The 14,957-nt window shown below is 41.3% G+C and overlaps 1 protein-coding gene across 5 annotated transcripts in view; it reads left to right on the forward strand.

Moving 5' to 3' along the window:
- The window catches only part of GCN1 (GCN1 activator of EIF2AK4), a 42,704-nt gene extending 32,205 nt beyond the window's left edge, over positions 1 to 10,499 (forward strand). Inside the window, exons 48-59 of one of the 5 annotated variants that reach the window (XM_030502069.1) lie at positions 174 to 317; positions 1,229 to 1,498; positions 1,757 to 1,870; positions 2,409 to 2,639; positions 3,254 to 3,447; positions 4,546 to 4,660; positions 5,822 to 5,918; positions 6,803 to 6,951; positions 7,508 to 7,612; positions 8,976 to 9,194; positions 9,780 to 9,914; positions 10,230 to 10,499. In XM_030502069.1, coding sequence (XP_030357929.1) covers positions 174 to 317; positions 1,229 to 1,498; positions 1,757 to 1,870; positions 2,409 to 2,639; positions 3,254 to 3,447; positions 4,546 to 4,660; positions 5,822 to 5,918; positions 6,803 to 6,951; positions 7,508 to 7,612; positions 8,976 to 9,194; positions 9,780 to 9,905 — 1,764 coding nt within the window. In that variant the 3' untranslated portion in view covers positions 9,906 to 9,914; positions 10,230 to 10,499. Of the gene's footprint in view, positions 1 to 173; positions 318 to 1,228; positions 1,499 to 1,756; positions 1,871 to 2,408; positions 2,640 to 3,253; positions 3,448 to 4,545; positions 4,661 to 5,821; positions 5,919 to 6,802; positions 6,952 to 7,507; positions 7,613 to 8,975; positions 9,195 to 9,779 lie in introns of all 5 variants that reach the window. The other 4 variants (XM_030502068.1, XM_030502070.1, XM_030502072.1 and 1 more) reach the window with 4 other exon arrangements.
- Positions 10,500 to 14,957: the final 4,458 nt, after the last annotated feature.

The following is a 14,957-nucleotide window of genomic DNA, read 5'->3' on the forward strand; positions in this document are numbered from 1 at the left end:
TTTCTTTAGACTTGATCTGCCAAAAGGAAGAGCGCAGTTTGAAGTTTTCTTGTGATTTGGTGCTGAAAACATTGTCATTGGGGTTGGGCTGCCTAAGTTTTTTACGTGGTAAATGAAGTGAGGTTCCTTCTGAAAAACCCTTCTGCTTGTCTCATCTGTTTTTGTTTATTTAGCTGACGACTCCCCCTGTGAACACCCGTGTGCTAGCTTTCCTCTCATCAGTGGCAGGGGATGCTCTGACACGGCACCTGAGTGTCATCCTGCCTGCTATGATGTCTGCGCTCAAAGAGAAGCTGGGGACCAGTGAAGAGCAGTTGGCAAGTAGCATGGCTCAGCTCTTTGATATGACAGGTTGTCTGATGACAGTGCTTTGGGTTTACTTCCCAACACAGAATCTGTGTTCTCTAGATTCACAGATTGCATGTTTTAATTCAGTCCATTAGCTTCTTCAGGATGAGTCTTTTTGCCTGGTGGCATATTGTGAGTTGAAAAACGTATGCTTTCCAAATCTATTTGTATCTATAGAAAAGTCTCTTTGGCCTGCAACAGGATACAATTCTTAGCCTACTTATTCTTGAAGAACTGCCAGAGTGTCTAGTTAACTTTGTATTTATTCTTGGTATAGAAGACTGAGAGACTAAAGGGCTGAAGGGAGGAAACCTCTTTTGCTGCTGTACTGCTTTCTGAAACATCTCATATTTGGACTCCAGAGAACATCCTGGAGTTGTGATTTCAGATAGACATGTACATAAGTTGGTGTCTGCTGTAGATGCCCATTAGATCAGCTTCTAGCCCTGAGTCTGCCTGGAGATCTCTAATGTAGCCACAGATGTGTTTGTTACTAGTATTCTGACACAGAGCATTAAACTACCTAAATGAAAGAGATGTTATCTGACAAGGACCACAATCTGACAGGTGAGTAAGATGGGGCAGACTGAGCATTTCTGTAAATGAGCCCTCCTACAGCTGGAGAGTGTCCTGTGCAGCAATCAGTTCAGCAGAGTTGGTTACATTTTGAGAGTTGGTTATATACCTGTCTCTGCTACAGGACTGATTCAAGCCTTTTATGGTGATGTGACCAGCTCTTTAATGAGAAACAATTAGCAAGTGGGATATGTTGTAATATTTCTCTGAAAAGATAATGCTGTGGATAATGTGGGGAAACCTGGGACTAAATCTGGCTTTGTTCTATTTGAGAGTTAATGTAAAATTAATTTGGACTCTTTAGGAGATGGCAAACTGCCAGTCTGTAATCTTGTCTGTGGAAGATGATGCTGGACAAAGAATTATAACTGAAGATTTGCTGGAAGCTACCCGCAGCCCTGAGCTGGGAATGAGACAGGCAGCAGCTGTCATGCTGAATATCTACTGCTCCAAGACGAAAGCAGACTATACTGGTCATCTCAAGAGCTTGGTTTCAGGCTTGATACGGCTGTTTAATGATACCAACCCTGTAGTTCTGAATGAAAGCTGGGATGCGCTTAATTCCATCACCAAGGTGAGAGGCAGCTTAAAATGATTACAGTGGTAATGCCTGGCAAGGAGAAAACGGGGATAGCTGGTAAAACACTGTCTAAATTGGACCTTCTGTTTGGATTATAAACTACATTTACATTTGCAAATGTTGTCAGATGAGCTTAACTTCAGCTTTGTGAGCAAGGAGGCAGGAAACGGGTGTCTTCTCTTGTCACACTATGCACAGGGAAAAGCTGGTTGCCGTGTTGCCTCATCTATGTCTTACCTCTCTCTCCTGCAGAAATTAGATGCTGGGAACCAGCTTGCTCTCATTGAAGACCTGCACAAGGATATCCGAATTGTAGGGAATGAGGCCAAAGGCGAGCATGTGCCGGGATTCTGTATTCCTAAGAAGGTAAAAGATGAGAATGAGCATGGATTTGTGCCAGCCACAATCCCCTACCTTTTGAGGGAGCTGATTGATATGACTTTACAGCTAGTAGAAGCAGTGACTATTTGGGCATTCCAAAGCTGTATGTTGGAGAGACTTTTTGTAGGTTACTGCTGCTCTTGAGTTACCCTGCAGAAGACTCCTCTTGTAACAAGATCTTTGACAATTCTGTTATGCATGTAAGTTATGCATGTAAGTCGTGGTCGCTGGCTGCTTTTTGTGGGGGAGGAATGCTGGGCTTCTGTGCCAAGCTTCTCTGGTTTAAAAATTCCCTGAGCTGCCACCACTTTCCTCATAGCAACTGGCTTAGTAAGGCGTAGATGCATGAAATCAAACCAAATAAAAGTAGCTCTATAAATGTGGAAGCAGGCAGCTGAAGGTCAACAGGAAATTGAGAGAAACTCTCCGAGTTTGTGCATCTGGTGTATAACAGGAGCAAAAGTAAGATGGATATTTTTTTGCAACTTATCTTCTAAGCTTTCTTATCCGATTTTCATGACAGGGAGTGACTTCCATACTCCTGGTGCTGCGGGAAGGTGTTTTAACTGGTAATCCCGAGCAGAAGGAGGAGGCAGCAAAGGCCTTAGGGCTGGTTATTAAGCTGACTTCTGCTGAAGCTCTTAAGCCATCTGTGGTGAGCATTACTGGGCCACTTATTCGGATCTTGGGAGATCGATTCAGCTGGAATGTCAAGGTGGCTCTACTTGAAACATTAAGCCTTCTTTTAGCTAAGGTAAGATTCAAAGTAATTGACTGTGGTTTGTGAACATTTTCCATGGTAGCCTTCAGCAATACCTGTTGCTGTTCACATAAACACAGCTAGGCTGTGCTGGTGTGGATTTGGTGTTTAGGAATGGCACTTCAGCTGGATTATATTCTTCCAGCAGCTTCTGGCCTACCAGAAAAAGCTCCCAATGCTGAATCACTGGGCTGCTTAGAAATATTGCTAAATGCTGATCCCACTTTCAAGTGATTAAAAACTGTAATAAATCTCTCCTGTGTCCACCATTCTTATCAATTAAGTGCAAAGACAATCACCTTACGTATCTTTGAACTGAAGTGAGCTTTTATTTAGTGCTCTGATTGCAAAAGGCTGTTCATGATAGTGTAAAATTTTTCAGCAACCTTACCCTTGTATTTCAGTATGTCGAAAATAAGATTAGATTGGAAAAGATTAGAAGTTCTGTGGTATTGTTTCGTGATTCTCCCATTTTACTAGTGTGTTAGATCTGTATAAGGACTATTTGTGATAACTTCTAGAAGAGGTGGTGCTGTTTTCAGGGCTTCATTTCTAGCCGCTGTTCCAAACTTGACCGTGCCACTTTCCCTTCTTTCCTCTTTGTATAGGTTGAGATTGCCCTGAAACCATTTTTGCCCCAATTGCAAACAACTTTCACCAAAGCTCTACAAGACTCGAACCGTGCTGTTCGCCTTAAAGCTGCCGATGCTCTTGGAAAACTCATTGTCATCCATGTAAAAGTGGATCCCCTCTTTACGGAGCTACTGAATGGAATTCGTTCCAGTGATGACTCTGCCATCAGGTAAGCAGTAGGTGGTCTCTCAGCCCTTCCTGCTTATTAAGGATGAAAGAAAGGGCTGGGATGAATGAACCAACCCCCCAATGCCAAGAGTAAGATTTACTTACTAGTGAAAGCAGGTGACTTTTAAGCGAGGGTTGTAGAACAGAGAACGTGGGTGATAGGGACTTCTGGGTCAGAAGCTCAGCTGTGACAGTGTATCAAGGGAAGCATTGCTTGGTTTCTGCCCACTTCTCTCCTGCACACCCCCAGCAACCTGTTCAGATACAAGACTGTATCAGTTGTCAGTCTGACCTGAAGTAACACCACTGTTGTGGTATCCTGAGTGCACAGGTCCCTAAGAAAATAACTTCTTGATTTGAGAATTTTAATGTTTGAATAATCAGAAAATATTTATATTGTAACAGACACAATTACACAAACATGGGAATATTCTCTAGCATGGAGCTGTCAGCAGTGCGGGGGGGGGTATCTGCCTCCTGAGCTGTAAGGTGTATTGGTGTCATTCATAGAATCTTGGCCTGGTTTGGGTTGGAAGGGACCTTAAAGCTCCTCCAGCTCCAACCCCCTGCCACAGGCAGGGACACCTTCCACTAGAGCAAGTTGCTCCAAGCCCCTGTGTCCAACCTGGCCTTGAACACTGCCAGGGATGGGGCAGCCACAGCTTCTCTGGGCATCCTGTGCCAGCACCTCAGCACCCTCACAGGGAAGAACTTCTGCCTAAGAGCTCATCTCAATCTCCCCTCTGGCAGTTGAAAGCCATTTCCCCCTTGTCCTGCCACTACTTGATCCTATAAAAAGCCCCACTCTAGCTTTCTTTTGGGCCCTTTTAGGCCCTGGAAGCTGCTGTAAGGTCTCCCCAGAGCCTTCTCCAGGCTGACCCAGCCCAGCTCTCTCAGCCTGTCTCCACAGCAGAGCTGCTTCAGCCCTCGCAGCATCTCCATGGCCTCCTCTGGACTTTGCTCCAAGAAGTCCATGTCCTCATGTTGGGGACACTCACATTATTGATGTGTAAGAAACTGCTACAGGTATCCAGAGCTCAGTTTCTTCCTTGTGGAAGGGGAGAGGCAGTGTCTGACTGTATGTTGTGATCACTTCTAGGGACACAATGCTGCAAGCGCTGCGGTTTGTAACACGAGGAGCTGGTGCAAAAGTAGATGCTGCCATTAGGAAGAATATCAGCATGGTGCTTCTAGGGATGCTGGGACATGATGAGGTACTGCTTCAGCCAGCTGCAAAGGATCCCTGCTCTAGACAGTCTTATTCCTAATATAAGATCAGAACTTTCTAACAGAATTGTGTTCTAAAATAACTTCTGGAGGAAATTACTAATGATAGAGCAGAAAGAAGCTTGTCTGAAGAAGCATGTGGTTGGGTTCACTAAACTGAATGTGGTCTGTAAAACTGATCTTGTTGGAGCCTTATAATGTGCTGAGTGTCAGGGGCAAGAATTAGAGTTCCCTAGGCAGTCACTGGCAACTTGGAAAATCCATGAGTTTAACGTTTCCTTAGCAACTGTGGATGTGAGCTTGACCTGCAGCTCCTCACTGACGTGTCTGAGGCAGCTCTGAAGTCAGGATTTGCTTTTTATCTTGGAGAAAGCTTGCAATACCTCCACTGTGTACACGTACCTCTGTGTGTGTGTGTAGGCTCTCAGATGTGGTTCATCATTTAGCATGAGAAATTTTTCAGATAATGGCAGATGTTTCTCCAACAAGCAAGAAGCTTTCCAAGTTTAATACAGGGTCTTCTGTATATAGCAGATAGCAACAGTATCATCTGTGAGATTAAAATTACCTAGTAATTTCTTCCTTGTGTCTTAATCTGTGCAACACAGACATACAACTGTTGACATTCCAGAAAGACAAGAATTGAAAAATTCCCACTGGGTTGTAAGTTTTGGGCTGGAGAGGAGTAACTAGTGATGGGATGGTCACATAAGCCAAAACAACAAAAGCCTGGAGGTTTTAAATCAGAAGTAGTATGAGTCTGTCACAGAGGGAAGCTCATTTAGAGATGCTTCCTGAGTAATGTTTCCTTTCTAGACACTGAATCTTAATGTAACTCTTGTGAAACGCGTCTTTTAAAACATTCACTTTCATCTTTCTGACTCTCCCATTTAATAAACAAGAATTTATTGAGAGGTCTGTAAATCTTCAGTCTCTGCTGGTCTTTTGACTGTGGACTTGGCTTTAAGTTCCATTATGTACAAAACCCCTTGTGAACTGGCAGAAATCCACAGGTCGTAGGAGTGAAATGCTTAATTCCTCTATCTGTTTTTATTTTGTGTCATCTTCTGTCACTTGCTCCTCTTGCCACTGTCTCTGATGTGTATTGAGCTCAGCTGGTGTTCCTCTCTTCCTCCTTCCCTCGTCAGGACGCCACCCGCATGGCCTCAGCTGGCTGCTTAGCAGAACTGTGCGCGTTCCTGTCGGAAGAGGAGCTCAGTACTGTCCTCCACCAGCACTTACTGGGTAGGTGAAGCTGTTTAGAGTGACTGGAACAGGTCTGCAAGCAAGGGAAGATACCTTCTCAGCCACTGGTTCAGGGAGACTTTGTGATGAATTCTTTAGGTTCTTCCTCTTTATCTTAAACCTGAATCTCCAGATTTTCTTGTGCTTTTTTGTGCTCATGGCTGTTGTTTTGTGTACCCTGGAACATCGTTGAGCACGGGGGAGTGGCTGTAACTTGGGATTACCCATACTTCTGGATTTGTTTTCAGATGAGTTGATGAAAGCTGATCATGGCTCAGTCATTGCTAGTGCTGACGCAGAGCGGATGGGGGGTGGTGGGATGTTCAGGCAGGGTGAATGGGAGGGCCATTCCATCTCTTTTGATGACACTGTGATCTTAGATTGGCTTATGCTAATTGCAGACCACATCTGATGGCTTCACGTGCTTTTGGAGAATTAACTGATTTGCCTCTAAGTTAGAAAAACACGTAAATTTTAAAGAAACTCACAGTGTTTGGGAGTGCTCTGGGATTAAAAAGGGTCTGTGAGCTGGTTTCAAATTACTGATGACTTCTATAGTTTTATTAGTCAAAGCTTGTCTAATTCCAATGCCGAACTCCTTCATGCACCAGGAGATTTGGGGCTGCTACAGGTGACCAAGAGCATCAGAAGTAACAGGGTTGAACAATACAGTCACTTGCTTGTCTCCCTGTCTGCCCATGAGGTGTTCCTCTCTGGTTGTGTTTCAGCACTGTGTGGCTTTTTGGGGCAAGTGGAAGCAAGGCATTTCATTAGAGGCTGCTTATGATTTCATTTTATGGAAGTGAATTGACAAGCTGGCAAAAGCTTTCTTAGACAAAGAGGAAGGGATGTCAGGAGCCTTGCTATAATTCTGTTCTTTGCAGCAGATGTCTCTGGCATTGACTGGATGGTGAGGCACGGCCGAAGCCTGGCTCTCTCTGTGGCTGTCAATGTTGCTCCTGGCAGGCTGTGTTCCCCTAAGTACTACAACAGTGTTCAGGAGATGATCCTCAGCAATGCCACTGCTGACAGGGTAAGTGCTACATCAGAGTGGGCGAGTTCTGTTGCAAGCACTTGTTGGGAGCAGTTTTATTTTTTAAAGGTGTGCAGGTTCTGTGTGTTACCACATGGAGTGAAAATCCCCAGTCTGAAGATTCTCCCTTGGCTAGATGCAGGTTTTATAGTGAAATTACATGACTCTCTTGATGTCTGTGGAGTTGAAAATTAAATGATCTTCAACTGTGGAGCAGCTTTCACTGGGAGTAAATTATGCTTCTGTTTCCCTATTGAAGTTCTCATTCACAGGCCAGGTTTACAAGGAGTGTGAATATTTCATTTTAGGAGGAAGATTTTAAATCTAGGGTTGAATGAGTAATTTGGTGTGGGGAGCTTGGGGGCTCGGTGGGACGTATCACATTATTCCATTGGCTCATAGTCACATTATGATGTTTTCACATTACCCAATAACATTAACCCAACTGCTTTGCATGCTGCAGTTTTTATGAAAGATGGGTTTACCAGACCCTGAGCCTAGCTAAAGGCTGCTGAACCCTGCTGTAGTAATACCAGTTCTTGCCTTTATGTTGCAGATTCCCATTGCAGTCAGTGGCATCAGAGGGATGGGCTTTCTTATGAAATACCACATGGAAGGAGAAGGGAACCTGCCTCCAAAACTTTCCAATCTCTTTATTAAGGTAAGAATTTTTATGGTAACTCCCTGGCATTGTTCTCATGTGGTCTGAATCTTTGAGCTAACTTATGGGTGGCTTTCTCTATTGAATTTCTGGATGGAAACCCAGCACGAAAACTGAAAGCTTGGTTGCCTTATCTTGGGAAGCTCCAAATCCCCTGATCCCTGAAAGTCCAGGTGTTTCTTTTTGTGGCAGAGTACAGACAGAATCACTTTATTAGCCTGCTTTGCTGTTGTGAATACAATACTGCTGTCCTTGCTGTACTGTGGAAATGTGGTAAACTTCAGGTTTGATTCTTATGAATTCATTTTTTCCTTTGCAGTAACAAATAGCAGAGAGGAGTGGGGGGAGTTGTTGGGTTTTTAAGGTTACTAAAAGTCAAAGGGCCTTGGTTAGAAATACTAAGTCTCACCTGGTTTTGCTTCAGTACTTTTTGACTTCCATTACTGTGCAAGGGAGTAGCTCAGAAAGACTGAGATAAGAGAGGGTACTGAAGTTAACGCCTTTTTCAATTAATATCTATTTAAATATTCTACCTCAGAATTCCTTTCTTGGTTGTTCTGGGTTTTTTGTGTGCCCCCTCCCCCATCTCTTATGGTAGACAGGATCTGAATTTTGAACATTAGAACCTCAGGATGTTTTTAGTGTCTTAGAAAAGATAGAGGAAGATAGAATGACAGGTAGTGCTGGAGCAGGAGAACTGCCTTTTATTTTGTCTATCTAAATGTGTTGCATTCCTTCTCAATTCACTTGAAACACTATCAAACATACAAGCTGACATGATGCAGGCCATCATGCCTCAAAGCAGACTTTTTGTTTGAAATTCTACATTTATATATTAATTTGTATCATAGTACTGTATTAAAATATAAAACACAAGCATCACAACTGTCAAAATACCTTTATCATAGTGTTAATAATGCAGTTGACATTCAGATGTTGGCTTTCATGCTTTAAATATGTTGAGAATAAATAGAAAATACAAAGCTCTAATATATTTTTTTTTTAATTTTAAAATGAAAACCACTGTTGAAATGCGCTTTATACTCCAACCTGAGACTAACTTGTCTGTTGCTGCCCTTAGTGGTCATTGTCATTTCCTGAGACAGTTAAGTGTGTAACCCTGTTGTCAACCACATTTTGAGAAGTTTTCTTTTGAAAAGGTGTCTTGTTTTCAAGGTTTGGTCTTCTCTTACTGCTACACAGTTTAGTCAGACTTGTTGGTAACAAGTTTGGGTACCTGTGAGTTGAAAACTGTTTGCTTTTCTTGGTACAGTTTAAAATACTTAGAAAAAAAAGATAATCTACTGCTTTAAATACCTGTCCTTGATATATCTGAATTTAAGTCCATCTCTGTCTCCCTCAGTGTCTTCAGAACTCATCCAGTGACATAAAGTTAGTTGCAGAAAAGATGATTTGGTGGGCAAATAAGGACCATCTTCCCTCACTGGATCCGCAGACAATTAAACCAATTCTCAAAGCGCTCCTGGACAACACAAAGGACAAAAACACCAGCGTAAGAGCCTACAGCGACCAAGCTATTGTCAACCTTCTAAAGATGAGAGCGGGTGAAGAAGTGCTTGAGGTATGAGACAAAAGGAAATGTAATCACTGATTGAAGGCTGCATGTGGTTAAGTGTTGTGTTCAGAATGTGCTGGCAAGCCTCTGATGAAGTACATGGAGTGGGACATTCCCGTTTGCACTTAAGCCTTCATCAGTGTTCTAGTGCTCAGCCTTGAGAAATAATCAATACTGATACTGTACAACCTTACAGTGTAGTATTAATAAAATCAAGGTATTTAACATACCTCCCATGTTTAAGATAATAGCCTTGCTTTCAAACGGCCTTCAGCCTTTACTGTGCTGTAGTTGCCCTAGCTAGGACTGCTAGCTTAGTGCTTTTGTCACTTGTATAATCCTACCGCAGTACTAGGGGTGCTACAGAGAGTGTTTTAGGGTGGACTGCTTCGTACATCCACTGTCAGACCTCTTTTCTAAGTCTTAGCTGCTTTTGGATAGTTCTCATGTCCAGAATTGCAAAACCAGATGAAGGACTTGGGTACCTGTGAAAGATTTCAGATAAATAGATGTGTAAGGCACCTACATTTACTCTTATTTTGCACAATATGTCCTAAGGAATTGGTAATTGGTGTTGTCTTCCTTTCACAGTCAGTTTCCAAGATTCTAGATGCTGCCAGCTTGGAGCTTCTGAATGAAAGCTGCAGGAGATCCCTGAAGAAGCTGGCTGGCCAGGCTGACTCTGATGAACAGATAGATGACACTATACTGACGTGATAAAACTCTGTAAGACAAGAAAACACTGAACCAACCGCTGCATCAGCATTTCAACTCAAACACCTATTTAAAATGTTTTCATTTTTGAAAATGTTAATTCTGATGGGGTTTCATGAAAAGGACTCCCAGAGAGTATTTTAGTATCAAATATACCAGAATAGCCTTAATTAGACCCACATTAGTTGAAAATTGAAAATTTGGTCCCCTTTTTGAAACAGATAATGCGCAAGAAATACTAACCAGTACTCGTAAATCGTGGCCAATTGTGAGATGTGGCTAGAGCACATCAGGCTTCAACTTTGGTGACACCTATTTCCTTTCCAGGGTCTGTGCAAAAACTCCAGTACTGGAAGTATTGTTGGTCTTTTCCATGGACCCTGTGAAGCAGGAATAGAACTCAGTGACAATGAAAGCGTTGTGTTTTTGTGTACTGCTACCTTGCTGCTTGTGACGGTTCTGAAGACTCAAAATCCCTGTAAAACAAAGTATTTAAAATAGCCTTAGAAACTACAAATGCGAAAGGGGGATTAAATGCAGTCTGTTTGAAGAAGGAACATTTAATAAAGGCTCTGACTTTGATCCTTTTGGTGTAAACTGTTCTTTTTACAAATTCAGTTGTCAACAACCTTATACTGTGATTTACTTTTTGGCCCTGCTTTTTCTAGAGCATAGTTTGTAGAGTGGATAGTGCTGTAATCTATAAAAACCTTTTGCAGAACTGAGGCAAGCTAGGGTTTAAAACCAAGGCACAACTGACATTTAGTGAAATTTTTAAGTAATTACTCCTATTAATTTCCAAAGTATTTTTGACTACAGACAGCTTTTTGGTTACTCAACTTGTGAAAGTCCTTGATTTTTATGCCTTCAAGGGCTTCACAAGATACTTGGCACTTCCAACATTGAAAGATTTTTTTCTGGTCAATGGGTTGTACTGCTGCAAGAAAGCAGTATTTTATTTTACCTGGCCACACACGTCTCTTAAAATAATTGTTTTAATTTACTAATACCTTTTCTGTCATTTGATGGAAATAGTAAAAATCTTGCTGCAGAATACAAGGTTTTGGGAAAGAAAAAATGAGCTTTACATCTATGTAGGGTAATAGTGAAGTAAGCCTTACCTATTTTATGAAACTACACAGCAACTGGTTGCACCTGAGAAGCCAGAGCACTAAGATTTGTTGTTTCAAGTGGGTAGGTGGTGTGTGTGTTGGGGGGAATCTTCCTGGCATGTTATTCTGGATGGCTTAAAGCATGATGAAGGGAAAAAACAATACTACACATCATAACATTTCAAAGCCTAGAATGTAACCACATGGGAACACACATTCTGTCAGAAGCAATTTGCCCATTGTAGCAGCAAACAGAACATTTTATCTTTACTGTACTCATGCTCAGTATGATACAATCTCGAGTTGGTATTTGGGAGCGCTGTGCTTTGAACAGGTCAAAAGTACAAGAACCTGTCAGATCATTCTTCATGTTACGACAGCTCTCAAGCCTGTGGTGTAGGCTCCTGGCAACAGAGATTTGCTGTAGGAGTCAGTCGAATACTGCTGGAAGAGACTTGGGAAAATCAGCTATTTTACCCCTTATCTAAGACAGACTCAGCTTTAACTGAACTGATTTCCATATAAGTGGTTTTTATACCATTGTGTGATGGAGATTCCGTAACCTTTCCAGGCCATTTCATTACACCAACTTTTCAGACTGTCAGAGCTTACCTTGTGTCTAAAAATCTTCCTTGCTGCTATTTGAATCCATCACTGCTTGTGATGGACATGTCGTTGTCCCACAGTCGTTGAAACCAGCTCATTTTTGCAACAACTGCATGCAACTTCAGTGTTCTTAACCTTGGATGAAACAAGTTTAGATTTTTTAAGTCTTTTCTCATTGATTTTTCACATTTTCTCCATGTTCATTCCATTCTGATTCATATTTGCCTCGTGGTGTCCATTGCTGGACCAGCTCTTCTAGGGGAGAATATTACTTTGCAAGCCCTATCTAACACACAGTTGTCTATCTCAACACAGCACAGTGTTGTTGTGTTTAGGTTGTGATCAGCTATGAAGCCAAGCTACAAAGTTGCTCTTCAGCTATTTACTTCCAATCTTGTACTTATGCAGGTGACTATTTATACAAAACTGTAATACTCCCAAAATTGTATTCTGCTAATTTCATAACATTTATCTGCATTCTGAAGTGGGTTTTAATTCTGATTTTTGCCTTCCAAAATACTTGCAGAGCTTAAACCACCTTAAAACTATGTATTTTGCACTGAATTGGTAATAATCAAAAAGTGAAGACTGAAACACTCTTAAGGATTTGGCAGTCTCAGAGCACTGGAATTAGTTTCACCTATAACGAATAAGGTATGTTTTGGGATAACAGGAACCGCACTTAAACCATGCAATGCAAAAACTTGTGTGCACTGAAACATGTACACAAAGTACACGTTTGTACAACGTTTTACGCCATTAAAAAACTACTACATAGGTGGCAAAAAGCTCCATGGTTGTATTGGAATCACTCACTTCATCATTTCACACAGGAAGGAAATAAAAATTGCAAGTTCATGTTAAGAATGGCTGTTTGGGCTCCCCTTCATGGGCCCCTTGGCTTACCTGTTTTATCTCAGATTCTAACTGATGCTCCACATAAATATGTGAAAGAAAATTACAGTTAAATAGAAACCATTTTATTAACTTGTTAATTTTAGCCAATGAGATCTTTTGCTATTATGGGTATTTTGATACTTGTATTTTCACCTTATATAGTAGCAAGGGGGAAAAACTCGTTTATCTTTCCCAAGAGCAGCTGCGTTTCTGCACTGAGTTTAGTTTGTTTCTGAGAGGGAGGAGTAAAAGGTAGGAGCTCGCTTGCACTTATTGAGAATATGCTAATCTTTCAATTACAGTGAAACACCGAATTTGGATTTTGATAGCTACTTTTTGCTAAACTATTTATACATTATAATACAATACCTCAGAGAGAAAATACCCATAATTTTCACCAGAACATGAGATCTGATAAATTGATTGTGCCAACTTGGAGACTAAAGAATTAATTTTTTTCTCATTTTGAATGTCTTAAAAATACCAGTTGTCACTAAAAGATAATTTTTCCCCACAACTGACTGTAATAACATGTTTGAACTGTCAAGCAACTGCCTCTGAGTGACAGCTGAACCGTGTGTATTTCAAGATCAAAAAATAATTTATAAGAGATGTTTAAACCTACAACATGCTAAAAATTTCAATGGAGACAGATGTGAAAGCATAAAATATTAATATTTTTTTAGGTAAATCACAGTAATAAAATAATAATTATAGTAATAATAAAATAATAATTATAGTAATAATAAAAAGATACTGTCCATTTTATTAGGTAACATCATGGTGTCTCATGCTTCTCACATGATGAGGTTTCATGAGCTTAAAAATAAAGATAATAGGAGTCATTGTCATTTGAGATTTAAGCTGGTGGCTTGTATGCTGGGTTTAAGGGATCTCCCCACAGCTACACAGCATCCTCAGTCACCTTGATGCTCGGGGCACACTGGGTGACGTGATGGGCAGCCCCAGTGCTCTACTGGGTTGGTGTAGCACTGGGCTGGGTTCAGGCTAGCTGCAAACCCTTTTCTAGCAGGCTTTCTGTGAGCCCAAGTCTGTTAAATAACACACATTTTCATCTGTTACACTCCAGCCCTTCTCCTGCTCCTCAGCTACATCATGCATTTGAGGATAACACAGAACGAGCTACAGGATGTGGTGTCCAGAACGTGTGAGTTGCAGAGTGTGTGTGAGATGGAGGTCATCTAAGTGGATTTCAGGATGTGTGGGACTTGACAGGGGTGAGCTCTGGAGGCTAGAATACTTCTTTGAAGGTTGAGATTAAGGGAGGGTTTATAATTAAAACCACTGACATTAGCCATATTGCTGATCAGAACTATTTAGAAGATGCAATAGTATGTGCTAAAAAATTTAATCTTCAACCCAGACGTGCTATTTTAGCCATACTGGGTTGGTTTGTTTCCATATGAATTCCATACAAATTGGACAAATATAACTGTGGAATCATACCGCAATATCCTATGCAAAAGAAATAGGAAATTAGAATTGGCTAGAGACAAGTGCCTTAAAATATATTCTTATTCCTCTTACCCAAACCCTATTGTATAAATCCAGTCTACAGCTTTTAAATAAACATTAAGGGAAAAAGAATACTGCTAAAAACTGTTCACAGCTGTGGCTGGAAGGCACTTCTGCCTTCCAGCTAGTCCAACCCCTGTGCTCAAAGCCCAGTCAAGTAAAGCAGGTTGCCTGGGGCACTGTCCCGGCTGGTGGGACTCCTTCACTTCCCTTGGACAATCTGTTCTGGTGTGTGAACATCCACACTGTCACTGACAGGGTTTGCAGTGGTGATGTTCCACCGTTTTCAATCTTTTACTTGGGCTTGCATCCTATGAAAAAGATCCTCAAAGTAGATGAATATTAATGAAATACGTCAATAAATTGTAAACTTATGTTAAAAGTTTAAATCAACTTAGCTCAACTAATCATGTAAATATTTTGGCTTGAATCTGTGCTAAACTAAGATTACTTTTAAGATAGATGCAATAGCTAGCACGCTGCCTTTTGTTATTGTGTTTTTACATATTTACCAACAAGCCTTAATAACCGGGAAAGGAAAAAGTCATTTACATATTCTACATGGAAACACTGCATTGTTTGATCTCAGGTGTTCAAATACCAGTAAGAACAAATATTTTTGTAGAAAAGTAATCGAAAACCAGCACTTTTATTGTACCCTGTGTGCACCTAGAAGTGGAGATGACCTTATAAGTGATCATAATCTTGCAGTTTGTGTAGTATCTGTGTAACTCGGGCTGTTTGTGTTAGACAACTGACAAGAATGATGTCTGAAACTGTGAACTTGGACTGTGTTTGGTGCAGGCACAGCTGCCGTGTGCGATGTTAAGGCCTTTCTGAGCCATACACAGCCTCACTTCTGGATTAAAACCTCTAGGAATCCAGACTGCCCCGCACCGCCAGT

Source organism: Strigops habroptila, chromosome 11, assembly GCF_004027225.2.
Source record: "Strigops habroptila isolate Jane chromosome 11, bStrHab1.2.pri, whole genome shotgun sequence".
Taxonomy (NCBI): Eukaryota; Metazoa; Chordata; class Aves; order Psittaciformes; family Psittacidae; genus Strigops; species Strigops habroptila.